The sequence below is a fragment of the Kogia breviceps genome, chromosome 14 (genome assembly GCF_026419965.1).
Source record: "Kogia breviceps isolate mKogBre1 chromosome 14, mKogBre1 haplotype 1, whole genome shotgun sequence".
Classification (NCBI taxonomy): domain Eukaryota; kingdom Metazoa; phylum Chordata; class Mammalia; order Artiodactyla; family Physeteridae; genus Kogia; species Kogia breviceps.
Genome location: NC_081323.1, coordinates 62767774 through 62788639, shown reverse-complemented (window position 1 = coordinate 62788639; position 20866 = coordinate 62767774). Strand labels below are relative to the sequence as shown.

The following is a 20866-nucleotide window of genomic DNA, read 5'->3' as shown; positions in this document are numbered from 1 at the left end:
TTTAACCGCTGAATTCTACTGGCAGAAATCAATCCTCGGTTGTAATCTACAAGTCAGATAAAGATTTAAGAATGAAAATATTCAAAACATTATTTACAACTGTGGAAAGTTAAAAACACATAAAGATTGGACACTTGGGGAATTGGTTAAATGATAATACAACACAAAATCGAATGCCATTTAGCCCTTATTTACCAAGAGCTTATAATGATAAGCCAACAGGTTTATAACATAAAATGAAAAATAAGCAGGGTACAAAACTGTATATCAAGTATGTTTTCAACTATGCTAAAAAAAGTTTCTAACTCGCAAATTTAAAATATTGCAATAAAAGAAACGGTAACATTAAAAGTTGATTTTTTTTAAGTCAACAAAATGGTGGAGGCGAACTACATTCACAACAGTAACAAAAGTAAAATAAATCATATTTTTAATAAGAAAAATACATGTCCTATATGAAGAAAAACATAATATTCTTAAAATAAATAGAAATATTGTTTTCCTAAATGGGAAGATTTATTAAAATAAAAATGTTAATTCTTCCCAAATTAATGTATATATTTAATACAATTCCAATACTAATCACAGGAAGGACTTGGCCTAGTGTGGTTTTGGGTACAGAGATAAACAAATTGATGGAGCAGTATAGAGAACCCCCTTCCAAAAGTCCAAATGAATATGGAAATATTTTATATATAATAATGGTAGCACTTCAACTCAGATGAGCAAGAATGGGCTATTTAACCAGTGGCACTGACCCAAGTGGTTATAGGGCTGAAATAAAATAAAAATAAACTTCTGTCTCAAACCATCACAGAGCTAAATTCCAGATGGGTTAAGATCAAAAACATATGTAAGTGTAGAAAAAATGATAGAGAAAAATACAGAAGAACCTCAGGACAGTATACTCTCAAAGCAAAATTTTAAAAGTTCATAGAATTAAGCACATAAAATGTTTAAATTTCAACACGGCAAAAGATATAAATATGGTAAAACAAAAAATGATAGACTGGAGAAAATATTTACAGCACACAACTGAAAAAAAAAATTAAGGGCCATAGTACACGAAGAGCTTCCACAAACGGACAAAAAAAAAAGACATGCAACTCAAAAAATTAAACGACTATTAAAGAAGGTGAACCAACAAACCATGAAGGGAGGAAATACAGTTGGCCAATAAACATAGGAAAAGATATTCAGTCTCACTAGTGACCAGGAAAGTGTCGCAAATACTAAGCTATCAACTTCGGACTATCAATTTCAAACCAGTCACAGATCTAGCAAGAGTACATGTAAATGGGTGCTGCTGATTGCAATATAAATGTGAATTCCTACATCCTTCTGCAAAGAGACCAGGCAGTACGATTTGTTTAAATGCCTGTACCCTTTGACCCAGCAATCCTACTTCTAGGAATTTATCCTATAAAAATAAAAGCACTACTAATTAGAAAATGAGCAAAAATCATGAACAGATGTTTCACCAAAGAGGGTACACATGTATAAGAACAGGAAAATATGTTCATCACTAGCCACTGGGGAAATGCACACTGACACTACAGTGAGATATGTCTACACACCTATAGGGATGGCCAAAATAGAAAATCATGAGAATACTAAATGCTGACAAGAATGCAGAGAAACTGGATCACTCACACGTTGCTGGTGGGAATGTAAATGGTACAGCCAGTCTGGAAAATAGTTGGCAGTTTCTTATAAAACTAAATCTGCAAATATCATACAACCCAGCAATTGTACTCTTGAGTACTTATCTCAAAGAAATGAAAACTTATGTTCACACAAATAACCTGTACATAAATGTTTATAGCAGCATTATTTCCAGTAGCCAAAAACTGAAAACAACACAGATGTCCTTCAATGAATAAACAGACTGTGGTACATCTAGACCACAGAATACTACTCAGCAATAAAAAGAAACACGCTATGGATACATGCATGCAGCAATCTGGATGCCTCTCAAGGAAATTACCCTGAGTGAAAAAAAAGCCAATCCCCAAAATTACACACTGTATGATTCCACTTACATAACATTCTTGGAATGATGAAATTATAGAAATGAAGAACAGATTGGTAGTTGCCAGGAGTTAGGAATGGGGAGGGAGGGGACAGGAGGGAGGTGGGCATGGTTATAAAAAAGCAACAGGAGGAACCCTGTGGTGATGAAACCATTCTGTATCTTGACTGTAGTGGGGGACACATGAACCTACAGAGTGACAAAACTGCACAGAACTAAATACACACACATACAAATAAGTATAAGTAAAACTAGCGAAATTTGAAATGCCGGCCTAGAATTTTACAAGATGTGACCACTGGGGAAAACTGGGTAAAGGGTAAATGGGATCTTTCTATATTATTCACATACATACAACTGCATGTGAATCTATAATTATCTCAAAATTAAAAGTTGAAATAGGGCTTCCCTGGTGGCAAACTGGTTAAGAATCCACCTGCTAATGCAGGGGACATGGGTTCGAGCCCTGGGCCGGGAAGATCCCACATGCCGCAGAGCAACTAAGCCCGTGCGCCACAACTACTGAGCCTGCACTCTACAGCCGGCGAGTCACAACTACTGAGCCCATGTGTTACAACTACTGAAGCGTGTGCGCCTAGAGAAGCCACAGCAAGAGAAGTCACCACAATGAGAAGCCCACGCACTGCAACGAAGACCCAACGCAGCCAAAAATAAATAAATAAAATAAATTTATTTTTTTTTAAGTTGAAATAAACAATTAAATATAAAAGCATTGGGCTTCCCTGGTGGCGCAGTGGTTGAGAATCCGCCTGCCGATGCAGGGGACACAGGTTCGTGCCCCAGTCCGGGAAGATCCCACATGCTGCGGAGCGGCTGGGCCCGTGAGCCATGGCCGCTGAGCCTGTGCTTCCGCAACGGGAGAGGCCACAACAGTGAGAGGCCCGCATACCACAAAAAACAAAAACAAAAACAAAAACCAAAAAAAAGCATTAGTAGGCAAAGACATACATATACACAAATATTTTTATTGCGGCATTGTTATAATAGTAAAAGCAGAAGCAAAACTAGACACAACCTGAACGTCCATTAACAGGAAAACAGTAAATAAGTTACAGCACCTTCACACTACAAAATATTATGTAGAAATTTTAAAAGAATGAGATGCCAAACCTAAACAACCTAGAAGCACCTTTCTTCCCCACATTTTAAGATCTTGGAAATCCAAGTGTGCCTCATAATTGATGAAATTATCCAATTAAAACTGGCAGTGGTTTTTCTCTCTTAATTACACATAAAGAAGCCACAGACGGTAGGCTGCACCATTATGTTACCTAGTGACCTGAAACACTGTCCATAATACATGGCCAAGTTATAAAAAAAAAAAAAAAAGCAAGTTACAGTGTAATATAAATGGTATGATTCCTATTTGAAGGAGGAGGGAGAGAAAGAGGAAGAGGACTGAGCTTCCATAAGCCTGTCCTCTCAATTATTTGCATCATCTACCATCAGGTGAGTAGACTTAAGCCTCCTTGAAAATTCAGGCAAACTCATGTAGAGCAAGGATAATGAGGGCTGGGGTTAAGGCTGGGCTCCTCCTCCTCAGCGTGACAGCACCAGCGTACAAGGCTCTCTCCCGCTCCTTGCTGTGCCATGGGTGCTGGGGCCAGTGAATCAAATCAGCACAGGGCTCTCAATTAAGTCCTCCGTGCTTTGGCCTAAAGCACCCTCTCTCTGTGCTAGGTAAATGGAACGAAAGTAAATTGCAGGCCAGAGATAATGAGCCAAAAAGATCTCTGAGAAAGGTGGCATCCACCTAGAAGAAACTAAAATTGGTTTTAGTTTTATCTCAGAAACACTACAAAGATAAAATTCCAGATGGATCAAAGGCTTAACTGTACACATTAAAAATCTTGTAAGAAAATGTAAAAGACCACATGCATACTCTCACATTGAAGAAGATCTTAAAACACTGAAAACACAGAAACGGGTAGGTTGGTATATGGAATCAGTAAAAAGACATTTAACCATGTAAAAATTTTTTAATGTAGTATTGTAATAGATACTATTACCTGTGCCTACAAAGATAATGGACAGATTTGAAAAAAAAATATTTGCAACACAGAAAACAGATGAAAGGTTAATTAATTACTATAATATACAAAGAGCTCTCACAAATTGACAAGGGGACAAATAATCCAACAAGAAATTGGACAAACAATATGAAGCAGCTTTGTACAAGACAGCAAAGCCAAATAGCTCACAAATATTTTTTTAAAAAACTGAAATTCACTAGCAATCAATATGCAAATTAAAATGACAGTGAGCCACCACTTTTCAACCATCAGACTGACAAAACTTCAAAACAACACTCAAAACTATTATTAGGAAGGAAGAAAAGGGTAGTTTCATGCACTGCCAGTAGAAATTTTTAGAAAGATACCTGACCACAACTATTAAAAATAAACACATTCTCTTTGGCCCAGCAACCCAACCCGGAAATCTCTGCCAAACAAAATCCTTAGTACATAAGAAAACATGTTCAAGGATGTCTGTTGTTTCACTGTCCATAGTAGTAAAAATTGGAAACAAAGTCAGTATTACTTCATAGGCAATTGTTGGTATATCTGCATCATGCAATATAATGCAGCCTTTTAAAAAGAATTTTTAGAACTCTAGCTTGGAAAGGTTTTGACAGGGTAGTGCCAAGAGAGAAAATACAGATGCAGATTATATATAATTCAATTTTTGTAAAACAATGGCAATAAAACCTGCGTGTGTGTGTGTGTGTATATATACACATGTATTTTAATTGTAAAAGATTAAATGAATGTGGAGAAACACACAGAACAAACGATTCTTGATCATTAACATAAGTTACCCAGAGGGAGGGAGAGAAGGATATGGTAGAGAAAAAAGAGGGGGAAAAAAACAGTTGACAAAGAACTAGAAAAAATGCAAGCTTGGTAACAGTGAAAACTCGCAAGGCAGTAGTTTTCAAGATACTATCAGTGTGTGTAAAGCAACTATACTCCAAAAAAATTAATTAAAAAAAAAAAGATACTGTTCGTGTGAAGGCCTGAGGATGGCAGACAGGCATGTAAAAAGAAGTCAAATGAATGTTCTACCAGAGGAACCAGAAATTAGAAAAATAACCAACTTTTAAACGGGTTATACATCATTTCTGACCATTTTTTAAAGTTACTAATATAAACACAGTAACTGTCTTCTCTGGGGTAGACTGACCCTCCAGCTCTGGTCTAGACACAAACACCACTTGGGATTCTTTTGGCAGATGAGGAGCTTTCAAAGTCAGGAACAGGAGAAGGCAGCTGAGAAGGAATCAGCTGAAGAAGCTAGTAAATCAAAAGGGAAAAAGAGGATGGAGAAAAGCAAGAGCCCCTCAATGCAGAAGGGGTGAGGAAATGGTTACTGTGTATCAAGTCAGTGGCCAAGGTGGTCCAGTGGTTAAGACTCTGACCTTCCACTGCAGGGGGCACAGGTTCGATCCTTGGTTGGGGAACTAAGATCCCGCATGCTGCACAGTGTGGTAAAAAAAAAAAAAAAAAAAAATCAAAGTCAGTGGCCAAGGGATCTTCAAGTTTGGTCGGAGTCCATAGCCTGGGAGAAAGAAAACTCCACACCGAAAGCTTCCTTTAAACAAACAATAGAGTCACAGATGTAGAAAACAAACTCATGGTTACGGGTGGTGGGGAGGGATAAATTGGGAGATTGGAATTGACATACACACTACCATATATAAAATAGATAACTAATAAGGAAGGGCCTACTGTATAGCATAGGGAACTCTATTCAATATTCTGTAATGACGTATATGGGAAAAGAATCTAAAAAACAGTGCATATATCTATATGTGTAACTGATTCACTTTGCTGTACAGCAGAAACTAACACAACATTGTAAATCATCCACACTCCAATTAAAAAAAAAAAAAAGAAAACAAATAAGATGCAGGCAACTCTAAAGTACAGATGTAGCTTTGAAAAAGCAAAGGCTACGCAGAATAAAATTTACAGCCTGTTACTAGAGCAAAAAATAAATAAAAATAAATAAAACAAACAAAATTTAAAACAATATATATTTGTTCTGATTTCTAGTCATCTCTTAGAGCCAGAGCATTTATGTCTCATCCCCCATGTCAGTCGATCTTACCAAGCCTCAGTCCTAAGCCTTCTGTCCCTTCTCCCAATACCACCACCTCCACTCAGCTTCCTTGCCTACTGCACAGAGCCACGGCCTCTGGCTGCAACCCCAGGTCCCATCTCACCTGCCCATACCCCTGGCATGCTGATCAGCAGCTACCCTCCTGAAATGCAAATCTGACTACATCATTATCTTTCTTACCACAGTTTGCTATGGGTATATGGTACATGACATGATTTTAGGGGGACCATAAATGAACTTTTTTTTTTTTTTTTTTTTTTTTGTGATACGCGGGCCTCTCACTGTTGTGGCCTCTCCCATTGCGGAGCACAGGCTCCGGACGCGCAGGCTCAGCGGCCATGGCTCACGGGCCCAGCCGCTCCGCGGCATGTGGGATCTTCCCAGACCGGGGCACGAACCCGTGTCCCCTGCATCGGCAGGCGGATTCTCAACCACTGCGCCACCAGGGAAGCCCCATAAATGAACATTTTTAGGTTAATCATTTTACTACGTCAAGAAAAAAATAGAAGCAGCCATCAATCTTTGATTTCACTGATGGCTTATGACAAGACCAGAGTAGACAAGGCCTTGAAATTACACCTCAAGCCAATCTCTGGCTCAGATGGTATACGGAAATGGCAAAAATTGTGAAAAGAGTATACAAATAGCCATAGTTTAAGAAATAATACTCTGGTGGATAAAGTTCAAACACTTCCCCATGACAGCAAGCCAAGAATCTACTGACCTTCCAGCCCAGCTCCCAACACATACAACACATCATCCACGATCCCACTACTCTCTCACACACCCCTGCGTCTTCACATTTGCTACTCCTGCTGCCTGAAGTCCCACCCTGCCCATCTGACCACTAAAGACCCTGTACTCGCCTCTCACGTCTATACTATGTAATTATTACCACAGGCCACCACGACTGTCTGCAATTTACATGTCCATCGCCCAGGCTCAATTCTGACTTCCCTGAGAACAGCAACCATCTCATCCAGTTTGCAGCCCCAATGCCAACCCAGTGACCTATAAGCAAGTATCTGCTAAATGAAGGAATTAATGAGCAATCATTCCAGCCTTTAGTTTCCAAATTAGCCAAAACACTGGCATGTCCAGTCATAGGAAGAAAATGTATTGCGCTTACTAAGTTCTCACTGGGTGTGTCAAGCAAATAATATTACATCTAATCCTCACTTCAACTCTAGGAAGTGGGTACCACGATCATCATCTAATTTTACAGATCGTGCAAGAGAGGCCTAGAGAAGCCGAGCAAGTCCTAAATTACACAGCTGGTAACTGGTGATTTGTGGACCGAGTGGGCATGAAGATAAGTACACCTGACTCCAAAGCTCATACTTCATGCTCAAGGCCTTTCTCCACACCAGGATAGTGGCGATGTTGATGATGACCGTGCTCACATACGATTTCCTATGGGCCAAGCACTGCCCTCAACAACCATCAATATAAACAATACAAATATTAAAATTCACACGGAAATGTGCTCAGATTTGCTAAATGCCCTAGGGCTCCGCATTTGCTAAAAATTACCTTTTTCTAAAAGAAATCAATTCATTTGACCAATAAAGTAAAATGAAGGAATATGCAGCGTGGAATTATCTACCACAGAGCCTCAAAGTGGAAATCAAGTGCACAGGGCTGGGGAGATAAGAAATCCAATTAATGAACCCCAGGGTTTTTTGCCAGGATGAGAAGAATTAGAACATGCAGTCAACACCTCAAACCACTAAGAGGCTGGTAAGAAACTTGTGACAAAATGAAGATTTAAAAAATCACATGATGAACATCCAGAGACATTTAAAAGAGGAAAAGGAATGTCTGAAAAGGCCATTCAGTTTCATAAGCGTCCAGAGGAATGCTTTTCAACTGAGCTAAGAAACATTAGGGAACAGCAAAGAGCAGCTGTTTGTTGTTTAGCTTCCTAAAAAGTTCAAAACTGTTTTGAATTCCTTAACAGGTAAAGAAAAATCACCAAAACAAAGCTCTCTTCCCTGGCATGTTTTGGAAGGAGAAGAAATTCTCCTCTCTGATTTCTTCTGACATAGTCACCTGAACGAGTCACAAAAATTTACAATTTCTAAATGAGGCAAATACCCAAAGCCAACTCACTGCCACCCATAACGGCAGAGTGTCAAGACACTTCACACAAAATTATAATGGCAGTAACAACGGCTAACAATTTCTAGAAACTTACTAGCTGCCAGGCACTGTTCTGAGGGCGGCACATGAACTAACTCACAACTCTATGAAGTGAATATCATCACTACCCTCCCCATTTACATACAAGGACACTGAGGCACAAGCAAGTCAGAAACTTGCCCACAGTCTGACACGGCCGGGAACTGGCAACACCAGGATTCAAGCTCTGAGCTCCAAACCCCACGCGCTCTCTGCTGCCCCACGGCTTGGGTTGCTCTTTCTAATTCAGTGGGAAAACAGCACGCTCTGTAATTCCACGTGCGAAGAAGCATCTGTGGAGCACTAGCACATCTAGAGATAACTTCCAGCGCCTGCTGAGTTCCTGGGCCATTTTTTCTAGAAGGCAAACTATTCAAAAGATGCAAGACAGCCTCCCCACCGGCCAGTCTGACTGACAGAACGAGGAATAATTTTAACGAAGCACAAGAACGGGTCGTCCTTAGGGGGAAACAGAGCAGGAGAACGAGGCCAACAGAATGGGACGAGGAGCCCGCGCATGATGGCCGCCACCACTTCCGCCAGTTTCTGAGGACAAAATCTGATGGGAAAAAAACAAGTGCTGCCTGTCATTTCCCTTCCTGTCAATGTTGTTTTATACTTCACGTGAGGACTGTTGCATCTTGCCGTGTAATCTCGCAAGACCAAGCAAATCTCTCAGGCACACAAGCGCTCACACACGCGGGCAGGCACACTCACACACAAGCATACTCACATGTGGGATTTTCACAGAATAACACTGTATGTCGTGTAGGCCCCCATACCCAACAGCTGCAGTCCAGCCCGCTTTTTCTTTCCTCAACGTCTGTCGTCCACAGACACCTCGGCCACTTTTGTCACTCGTGAGGATATTTCTATTATTTACTTGTCTTGAGTCCAACTCACTTTTTTCAACTTGTATAAACCTGTTTTAAAAGGGAAAACTCTACTGCAATTGCAAATGTAAAGCCAACATTGTGGGCCCTCAACAGAGCAGCCCTAAAAGTAAATAGCATCCAAGTAAAGTATAAAATCCTGTCTCTGCTGCTGTCAGGGGAGGGCTGTGCTTGAAACCTGTACGCTCTGTTTACAGAGAGGCAGGGGGTGTCTGAGATACTGTTTTCAACTGTATGATACTACTATTTTGGTATGTCAAAAAAGGATCAAATATTGGCAATTTCACTTAATTCAGCTTAATATCAATACCAAACCAAGTCTTTCCCCCAATATCACTGCAATTTAAAAGGAACTGAAAGGAGAATAACTGAGCCACTGGGCAATGGAAAGGAATGTAATGCTGTGATATTTAACACTTAAAATAATGTTAAGTACCAGCAATGATACAAATCAAATTTGGGGAAACTCTGTGCTAGGAAAACAAGAAAGGATGTGGTAGAGAGTGAGGACCAAGCTGGGAAACTATGCAGTCTGTGCTCCAGCCCCATTCCACTGCCTACAGGTATTTTCAAACCACACAGAACTGTCATGGGAAAGACTATAATGTGGCAGTGACAGGGACAACTGCTGTGCATTCTGCCACCCTATATTCACTCCACCTTCATAACAGCACCCAGATTTCATTTTGAAGGGTTATTTCTTCCTTACTGGATACTGTCTTGGGGGGATGATGATGAACCCAAGCAGACATCTGCGCACTATGTCAGTCAACAGGGTCCCGGGAAGCTCCATCAGCCAATCCTTCCGCTGGTGGCCAGGAGGCAGCCACGTGACCTGAGACTGGTCACTCAGGTGCCTCCTCCCTGGAATGCCAACCTTGGGCAGAACGAGAGCGAGTCAGAAAACAGCTGGTGTCCACTCCTGCAGCAGGGCCTTAACTGGACCATTCCTGCTAGGAGACCATTTCGCGGACCCTGCTTCCAGGTTAGGAGACTTCCAAAGCTGCTTAGGCTCCTTCCTGTTTCCAAACCTGACCCGTCATCAATTCCATGAGCTCACAATATCCTCAACTGGAGTAAATTTCTGTTGCCTGTTACCAAAGAGCCCTGGCAGGTACACCAGTGTACCATCCTTTCCAAGGTTCCTACTGATATTCATCCAACCAGCTAGACTCACCAGCTGCAACCAGAAGCCAACCCCTCGCAGTCCTGCCTAGAACTTTTCCTAAGATGGTAAATTTAAAATGGCATCCAGATTATAAATGAAAAAGGAGAAGTAACAACTGACACTGCAGAAATACAAAGGATCATGAGAAATTACTACAAGCCACTCTATGCCAATAAAATGGACAACCTGGAAGAAATGGACAAATTCTTGGAAAAGCACAACCTTCCGAGACCAAACCAGGAAGAAAGAGAAAATATAAACAGACCATTCACAAGCACTGAAATTGAGACTGTGATTAAAACTCTTCCAACAAACAAAAGCCCAGGACCAGATGGCTTCACCAGCGAATTCTATTAAATATTTACAGAAGAGCTAACACCTATCCTTGTCAAATACAGCAGAGGGAGGAACACTCCCAAACTAATTCTATGAGGCCACCATCACCCTGACACCAAAATCTCACAAGGATGTCACAAAGAAAGAAAACTACAGGCCAATATCACTGATGAACATAGCTGCAAAAATCCTCAACAAAATACTAGCAAACAGAATCCAACAGCACATTAAAAGGATCATACACCCTGATCAAGGGGGGTTTATCCCAGGAATGCAAGGATTCTTCAACATATGCAAATCAACCAATGTGATAAACCATATTAACAAACTGAAGGAGAAAAACCATATGATCATCTCAATAGATGCAGAAAAAGCTTTTGACAAAATTCAACACCCATTTATGATGGGTAGGCATAGAAAGTAGGCATAGAGGGAACTTACCTCAACATAATAAAGACCATATATGACAAACCCACAGCCAACATTGTTCTCAATGGTGAAAAACTGAAACCATTTCCTCTAAGATCAGGAACAAGACAAGGTTGTCCATTCTCACCACTATTATCAACATAGTTTTCGAAGTTTTAGCCACAGCAATCAGAGAAAAAAAAGAAATAAAAGGAATCCAAATTGGAAAAGAAGAAGTAAAGCTGTCACTGCTTGCAGATGACATGATACTATACATAGAGAGAATCCTAAAGATGCTACCAGAAAACTACTAGAGCTAATCAATGAATCTGATAAAGTAGCAGGACACAAAATTAATGCACAGAAATCTCTTGCATTCCTATACACTAATGATGAAAAATCTGAAGGAGAAATTAAGGAAACACTCCCATTTACCACTGCAACAAAAAGAATAAAATACCTAGAAATAAACCTACCTAAGGAGACAAAAGACCTGTATGCAGAAAACTGTAAGACACTGATCAAAGAAATTAAAGATGATACAAACAGATGGAGAGATATACCATGTTCTTGGATTGGAAGAATGAACACTGTGAAAATGACTCTACTAGCCAAAGCAATCTACAGATTCAATGCAATCCCTATCAAACTACCAATGGCATTTTTCACAGAACTAGAACAAAAAATTTCACAATTTATATGGAAACACAAAAGACCCCGAATAGCCAAAGCAGTCTTGAGAAACAAAAATGGAGCTAGAGGAATCAGGCTCCCTGACTTCAAACTATACTACAAAGCTACAGTAATCAATACAGTATGGTACTGGCACGAAAACAGAAATACAGATCAATGGAACAGGATAGAAAGCCAAGGGATAAACCCACGCACAAAAAAAAAAAAAAAAAAAAAAAACCCACGCACATACGCTCACCTTATTTTTGATAAAGGAGGCAAGAATATACAATGGAGAAAAGACAGCCTCTTCAATAAGTGGTGCTGGGAAATCTGGACAGCTACATGTAAAAGAATGAAATTAGAACACTCCCTAACACCATACACAAAAATAAACTTAAAATGGATTAAAGACCTAAATGTAAGGCCAGACACTATAAAACTCTTAGAGGAAAACATAGGTAGAACACTCTATGACATAAATCACAGCAAGATCCTTTTTGACCCACCTCCTACAGAAATGGAAATAAAAACAAAAATAAACAAATGGGACTTAATGAAACTTAAAAGCTTTTGCACAGCAAAGGAAACCATAAACAAGACCAAAAGACAACCCTCAGAATGGGAGAAAATATTTGCAAATGAAGCAACTGACAAAGGATTAATATCCAAAATTTACAAGCAGCTCATGCAGCTCAATATCAAAAAAACAAACAACCCAATCCAAAAATGGGTGGAAGACCTAAATAAACATTTCACCAAAGAAGATATACAGATTGCCAACAAACACATGAAAGGATGCTCAACATCACTAATCATTAGAGAGATGCAAATCAAAACTACAATGAGGTATCACCTCACACCAGTCAGAATGGCCATCATCAAGAACTCTGGAAACAATAAATGCTGGAGAGGGTGTGGAGAAAAGGGAACTCTCTTGCACTGTTGGTAGGAATGTAAACTGATACAACCACTATAGAGAACAGTATGGAGGTTCCTTAAAAAACTAAACATAAAACTACCATATGACCCAGCAATCCCACTACTGGGCATATACCCTGAGAAAACCATAATTCAAATAGAGACATGTACTACAATGTTCATTGCAGCACTATTCACAACAGCCAGGACATGGAACCCACCTAAATGTCCATCGACAGATGAATGGATAAAGAAGATGTGGCACATATATACAATGGAATATTACTCAACCATAAAAAGAAATGAAACTGAGTTATTTGTAATGAGGTGGATAGACCTGGAATCTGTCATACAGAGTGAAGTAAGTCAGAAGGAGAAAAACAAATACCGTATGCTAACACAGATATATGGAATCTAAGAAAAAAAAAATGTCCTGAAGAGACTAGGGGTAGGATGGGAATAAAACACAGACCTACTAGAGTATGGACTTGAGGATATGGGGAGGGGCAAGGGTAAGCTGTGACAAAGTGAGAGGGTGGCATGGACATGTATACACTACCAAATGTAAAATAGATAGCTAGTGGGAAGCAGCCGCACGGCACAGGGAGGATCAGCTCGGTGCTTTGTGACCACCTAGAGGGGTGGGATAGGGAGTGGGGGAGGGAGGGAGACTCAAGAGGGAAGAGATATGGGAACATATATATATGTATAACTGATTCACTTTGTTGTAAAGCAGAAACTAACATACCATTGTAAAGCAGTTGTACTACAATAAAGATGTTAAAAATAAAAATAAAAATAAAATAAAATAAATGCTGGAGACGGTGTTGAGAAAAGGGAACACTTTTGCACTGTCGGTGGGAATGTAAATCGATACAGCCACTATGGAGAACAGTATGCAGGTTCCTTAAAAATCTAAACATAGAACTACCATATGACCCAGCAATCCCACTACTGGGCATATACCCTGAGAAAACCATAATTCAAAAAGAGTCATGTACCACAATGTTCATTACAGCTCTATTTACAATAGCCAGGACATGGAAGAAACCTAAGTGTCCATCAACAGATGAACGGATAAAGAAGATGTGGCACATGTATACAATGGAATATTACTCAGCCATAAAAAGAAATGAAATCGAGTTATTTGTAGTGAGTTGGATGGACCTAGAGGCTGTCATACAGCGTGAAGTGAATCAGAAAGAGAAAAACATATACCGTATGCTAACACATATATATGGAATCTAAAAAAAAAAGGTTCTGAACAACCTAGGGGTGGGACAGGAATAAAGACACAGACGTAGAGAATGGACTTGAGGACAGGGGGAGGGGGAAGGTTAAGCTGGGATGAAGTGAGAGAGTGGCATGGACATATACACACTACCAAATGTAAAACAGATAGCTAGTGGGAAGCAGCCACACAGCACAGGGAGATCAACTCGGTGCTTCGTGACCACCTAGAGGGGTGGGATAGGGAGGGTGGGAGGGAGACGCAAGAGGGAGGAGATATGGGGATATATGTATATGTATAGCTGATTCACTTTGTTATAAAGCAGCAACTAACACACCATTGTAAAGGAATTATATTGCAATAAAGATGTTAAAAAAAAAAAAAAAAAAGAAAGAAAAAGGATATAACTCAGGAACAGCCAGATGGAAGAAAGGTATGGGAAAAGAGCACAGAGCTTCCAGGCCCTATCCCAGCACACCACTCTCCCCGCACTTCCAAGTATTCACCGATCCAGATGCTCTCTGAACCCCGTCCTCTTGGGTTTTTATGGAGGCTTCATTATATAGGCTTGATTGATTAAATCATTGACCATCAGCAACTGAACTCCATCTCCAGCCCCTCTCCCCTCTCCCCTAGTGGTGGTGAGATGGGACTGAAAGTTCCAACCCTCTAATCACGTGGTTGGTTCTCCTGGCAACCAGCCTCCAACTTCTGGTGCTTTCCAGAAATCACTACATTAACATAACAAAAGACACCTTTCTGGCTATCACCTTTCTGGCTAATTACCTTTCTGGCTATCACCACTTCGGAAATTCCAGGGGTTTTAGGAGCTCAGTACCAGGAATGGGGCAAAGAACAATTATGTGTATTTCTTATTATAAATCACAGTATCACAGTAGACCTAATTCTTGGGCTTAGAAAAGTTAGTGATGCAGCTGGAAAGGGGAAGTGCCAGATTCAGGCCTTGAGAGCCCGTGAACCTTCGCACCAGCCTGCCCAGGGCGTCCCGACAGCCCCCGGACATGGCCCTCGGCATCGCATGTTGTGATCACTGCCTCACTGGATTATCTTCCCAGGTGGACACGAAGCCACCTGAGGGGTAGAAATCTGTCTGAAATATTTGGAAAGCCTCAGTGTCTGTGACACCAAGTAGGCATTCGGTTAACTAACTGTTGAACAAATGAGTAATGCAATAAGTACTTACTAAGCACTTATCAGGCGCTGTGGACGTAGTGTGGGCAAAACAGGCTTCTCTCCAGCTGGTCATCCAGTTGAGCAGACAGATGTAATCGATTCATCACACAGACGTGTAGTAATGAGAAACAGAGGTTTATAGAATCTAACAGGACAGAGCAGCGGTCAGCAAAATACAGCCTGAGGCCAAATCCAGGCCTTAACAGAAAGAGTTTGCCAGTCCATGGTACAGAGCAAGGAAAACAGGTCCAGACGGCCAGGGCTGGAGAGGAGTGTGGAGGATTCATATCAGGGGTCTGGGAGGTTTCCCTGAAAAATTACTGAAAGGCTTCAAGAACAAAAAACAGAAAGGCCAGGTCAGGGTGGCAGGAGCAAAGAGCCAGGGGAGAGGTATGGGGCCCTCCAGGCTGCTAAGCATGTGGGCCTTTTTCCCAAAGCAAAGAGAAGCCAGTGGAAGATTTTCCATGGGGGAGTGACAGGCGGGAATCTACGTTCTGCAGAACTCTCTCAACGCACAGAAGGCAGGACAAGAAGGAAAACGGTGGTGGGTCTACGGCAGCTGTCCTGTGAGCCATGTGGTGACTGGGACAGGGCAACGGCCGGGGAGCTGGAGAGAAGCGAATGGATTTGAGATCCATTCCGGTGCCAGGCCGTTTGTCAGGGGTGAGGAGAGAGGTGACTTATCTTTCTTTTCAGACTTCACGACAGTTGTTTTAAAATATTCACTGACTTTCCCTCTTGAGGTTAAACTTTCTCACAGAGTAAGGACAACGATGTGACCTTTCCTACGTGAAGGTGATGCCGCCTTTAGCCAAACACATTGCAAGATGAGACCAAGACTCTGATATTGAGAAGGAACCCTCTAGTGAGGAGGAAACAAAAGAAGTTTTTAAACCCAGTTTCAAAACTGATATAATCGCTAAAGGTGATATAACAGAGAAAGAATAGACTTTGAAGCCCAAGAAACTAGGGTCCAACCTCCAACTCTAACATTCCCGAGATGACTCACCTAGGCTGTCTTACTTGCCCTCTCTGAGCCTCTGTTTTCTTATCTGTAAAGAATTACAACGATGCTCCTCCTGAGGCTGCACTGAGACTAAGAGTCGACACGAACAAAGGGCAGCTGGAACAGTAAGAGACAGTAACTATCATTATCATCATTAAGCAGGATATTCTTTTTAGCCGGAAACCACAGTTACCATGGAAGGAATAACTTTGTTAATTCTATGATAAAACACAACAGTTTACCTAATAAAAGTTGTAATAGTAAGCTCTATTATATAAGAACACGTTAACCTAACATTCAGAAATGAGTTCTCTCTCTCAGGAAATGAAAAGAATAATTATGAAGAAAAGTGATAAAGAACTCCTGACTACATACACCCACACACCCACACATCCCATACACGCACACACTCGCACATACACACCTCGTGGTTCAGGAGATCTAGGATGGGGTACAGAATTGCATTATTAATTAATAAACCTCTCCTCCTCATGCAGGTGGACCTTGGGTTCCAAAATGAGAACCCCTGTGCTGACGGAGGCAAGGTCCCATAGTAGGCCCTCAGGAAGAACTGAAGCAAAAAATCAGTTTAATGATCTAATGCCACAAACATACAGAGAACCTAATGTGTGACGGGCACAGAATGTCTGTGCAAAACACTGAGAAAGAAAAAAATGGAGAAGTTGCCCCCCTGCCCTCCAAGCTCACAACCTCTTTGAACACTTGACCAGGGGCTTCCCTGGTGGTGCAGTGGTTATGAACCTGCCTTCCAATGCAGGGGACTCGGGTTCGATCCCTGGTCAAGTAAATAAGATCCCACATGCCGCGGGGCAACTAAGCCTGCGTGCTGCAATTACTGAGCCCGCGCACCCTAGAGCCCGTGCACCACAACTAGGGAGCCCACACACCACAACAAAGAGCTCACGCGCCACAACAAAAGATCCCACATGTCGCAACGAAGATCCCACGTGCTGCAACTAAGACCCGAGGCAGCAAATAAATAAATATTTAAAAATAAAAAAACACTTGACCATGTGTGGTACAAAGCCACACACACACACTCAACCAGACAACGAATCTCCCTGAACGCCTTCTAGATGCTTCTAGGCACTGGGGATACACCCGTGAACAAGACAGCCAAACATCCCTACCCGCTGTTATGGTATGGGCGACAGAAAGAAACAAAATTAAAAAGCATAATGGACAGCTGTTAGTTGGTGTTATGGAGAAAAACTGAGAAAGAAGAAGCAGAGAGTATAAGGGTGGGGAGTAGAACTGTAAATCTGCACCAGTTTCAAATAGTCCCCATAGCTCGATTAAAATGTAGCACTACACACACTGCTCATGGCTGGTAAAGTGTCACAAAGAGAAAGGTTCTGGAAGGACAGAGAAGGGAACTGGCGGGGCTGGGTGGGTCAGGGTCAGAGGGTGGGGAACACTCGCAGTCTCCAGGATGAGGTGAATGCTGAGCAAGTGAGTTCCCTTCCCTCCCCTTCCTTTGCGGGAATGTTCCTCCTGCCCCTCCAAGGCTGCAGAGCATGAATTAGCCCTGAACGACTTCACTGGGCATTTCCAGCAAATGCCTGTGTCTCTTACCTTTGCCAAAACATTCGCTTCTCCTCCTAGGCGGTGTTATAAGCTTATGCAGTCATGTCACATCATAAAGGGTCATGAAGGTCAGTGGCCATTTTTAGGACTTTCTTTTTTTTAATTATAGAAAGGACACACGATCACAGTATAAAATACAAAAAAAATCAGAAAGTATAAAGATCCCCAAGTCTTAACCTCAACATGACCTCTATTCACATTTTGGTATATTTTTGCCAGAGTTGTTGTTTAACATAGTGAGGATCACTCTGAATCCATATAACTCTGTTTCCTGCTCTTTTTATTTCTACTAAATATATTATTTTAAAATCACTACATTTGCATTTTTCTGCTTAAAACAAATTCTGTATGGACATCAACGTGATGGCTATATAACGTTCCATTCTACCGATGCACTGTAGTTTATTCACCATTTCCCAATTGTTGAGCATTCAGATTTCTGAGTTTTCATCATTATTAAATTACCGTGAAAATAACTTCATGTGGAAAGTCATTTCAAGGAATTCACTCCGAGTAGGTCCCTAGAAGGAGGATGACAGGAAGCTGGAAATACTTTAGACAAGTAGTCACTGCATAGATGATCTACAGATCCCCCAAATGCAATCACTGCCCCACCTGGCTGCAGCGGCAGAATATAGAAGCTGGTCAATCTCTGGCCACCTTTTTGGTCTTTGAGGGTAAAGGGTTTCAGAAGCTACATATTTACCTGCTGTCGGAATCCGAGGCGATCTCCTTTCTCCCTCCAAAGCGGATCTGGCACTGCACGGAAAAAGAAGCTGCTGAGATCAGCTGTTGGGATGGGACATACAAAACCTCCCCCACAGGACGTCAGGGTCACAGGGGACACAAGGCCAGGAACTCTGGGTGCCAAGTCAGGGTGTCCCCATGCCCTGGGTGTCAGCCCAAGACCTAAGATGGCAGGCACCCCAGCCTTCCAGCTGCCACTTGAAGGAAGCCCTTATCTCCAGCTTGTAGAGAAGTGAGCCTTGTGCAAAGACAACGCTGTGAGGAAAACAGAAGCACACAGCCTCCTGCAGACTATCTAGGAAGCTTCTTCTGTCTGTCAGCAGCTGACTGTCAATAACACAGAGCTCTTAACAGGCAGTAATCAACACTTCCACAAATCTGTGATGATGGGTCCCTTCTGACAGGGCCCAAAGTTGTTATGGTTGGCTGTAAAGTTATGACAGCATAAATCAAGCTTCAAACAAGTCATCTTGTTGTGCTGAACCACAATTCACCCAGGGAGGGTGGAAACAAAAGCAAACTGTTCTTTTTTTTTTTTTTAACTGTGCTGAAATGTAGACAACATAAAATTTACCATTTTAACCATTTTTTAGTTATGCAATTCAATTCACTTCACAATACTGTGCAACCATCACCCCTCTCCACTACTCTTTCAAAAGTGTAGAATCTCCACTGTGGGTAGCACGTTTGCAAGATTCCTGAATTTATGATTGTGTGTGTGTGTGTGTGCATAGACATTTAAATGATACTTTTGTCAAAACATATGGAACTGCACACTTAAAATTGGTATATTTTATTGTATGCAAATTATACCACAATAAAGTTGATTTTTAAAAGGCATATATACAACACTTTCACTCCCCAAAATAATAACAGCAGCTCTAGGCAGAAGATCCAAGTTACTTCTGTTTAACTGCTACATTTGACGTGGCTTGACTTAACTCTTCATCTTCTTATTTTACTGTCCATTTCTGGAGCAAAGAAAGAAGAAACTCATAATGTGGGCTGTGTATTTATTGTGGAACAGGCGCTGGCCATGGCCCTTTACCCACTTTAACAAATGCAATTCCATCAACAGCCCTATAGAGATCAGTAACCCAATAAAAGAGAAGAAGGACGCTCAGAGAGGCTGGATGAGTTGCCCCAGCACATACAGCTGTGAAGAGATGAAGCTGGCCTTCAACCTCAGCTACACCTGAATCTGTGTCCTTCCCACCATACCTGGACGCCTTGAGGCTTGGGAAGATGCTAAATTCTCTGGACTCACATCGACACTTAACAGACACTTCCATTAAAGTACGTATTTATCTCCCTACATCATGATTACACGCGGATAATTGCCAGTCGCCCCTTCCAAAATGTGAATTCCTAGGGCTGGATCCTAGCTCTGCTGCTTATTAACTATGACGTCGGCAGCAAGTTATCAGACCTGAGCTTCAGTTCTTCAGTTTCTTCATCTGTAAAATGGCAATATTTGCAAGAACTATCTCATGGGGTGGTTGGAAGGATTAGATGTAAAGCACTTAGCAGAGAATCAGGCACATTATGAATGTGCAAGAAATGATGCCTGTCTGGTAGCTGCAAGCAAGCAAACTGATGCCAGCCTCATGTCAAAGCTCGCTTCCATACCCAGCCAAAAGCCAGGCATCAGAAATAGCATCAGCCAAACCAAGCAGAGCCCACCCGCGGGGTCCACACGATCCTGAGCACGGCCTCACTTCTGTTCTTGTGCTCACGGGATCCTAACTCCAACCACGACTGCAGCACCCTTAGGAGTTGCCCTAAAACGCAACTGCTTGGAAATGAGGCTTTGAAACCCACTCAATGCCCTTCTCAAGGGGACATCTGTGAAGAATGGGGCCGGGTCCTCCAGGGGTCTTCAGGAAGTCAGGACACAGGAGCTCCTTTGTCCCTACCACTGATCACTATCATTTGCTGGGGAAAACGATTAGCCTCACCGTTCCCAGATACAAAGCGGGAGGAAGTCTGTGTAGATAGAAGGGCAGAAATGACTTTCTTCATTGATCATCTGACACTATGACCTGACCGCAAAGTCAAACGTGAGCTTTCTTCTTACCTGTTTCACTGCATCCAGCAGTCGCTCCAGCAGAAATTGTCTTTTCATGTCATTGTTCTGTGATCCTAAAATGCAAGGAGGCTTAATTAGTTTTGTCTGACATTCGCTTTCTATTAAGACTCTCTGACATGTAGTGTACGGCTGTGCCCAACTAGCATCAGCCTTCTCTTTAGTAAAATCAATAACAAGACCAGGTATCAACAATCTACATCATTACAATGAAGTTGGAACACTTTCCTGTTACTGCAA

General features: G+C 41.6%; 1 protein-coding gene across 3 annotated transcripts in view; it reads right to left on the bottom strand.

Annotated features, from left to right (window-relative positions):
• The window catches only part of SNX29 (sorting nexin 29), a 545210-nt gene that overhangs the window by 507158 nt on the left and 17186 nt on the right, over window positions 1-20866 (bottom strand). For all 3 annotated transcript variants that reach the window (XR_010836418.1, XM_067012531.1, XM_059038667.2), the window contains exons 2-3: window positions 20618-20682; window positions 18500-18552 (exon numbers count right to left, since the gene is read on the bottom strand). Coding sequence is in view for 2 of the 3 variants with exons in the window: in XM_067012531.1 (XP_066868632.1) it covers window positions 18500-18552; window positions 20618-20682 (118 nt within the window). In the remaining variant the exon portion in view is untranslated. The remainder of the gene's footprint in view (window positions 1-18499; window positions 18553-20617; window positions 20683-20866) is intronic.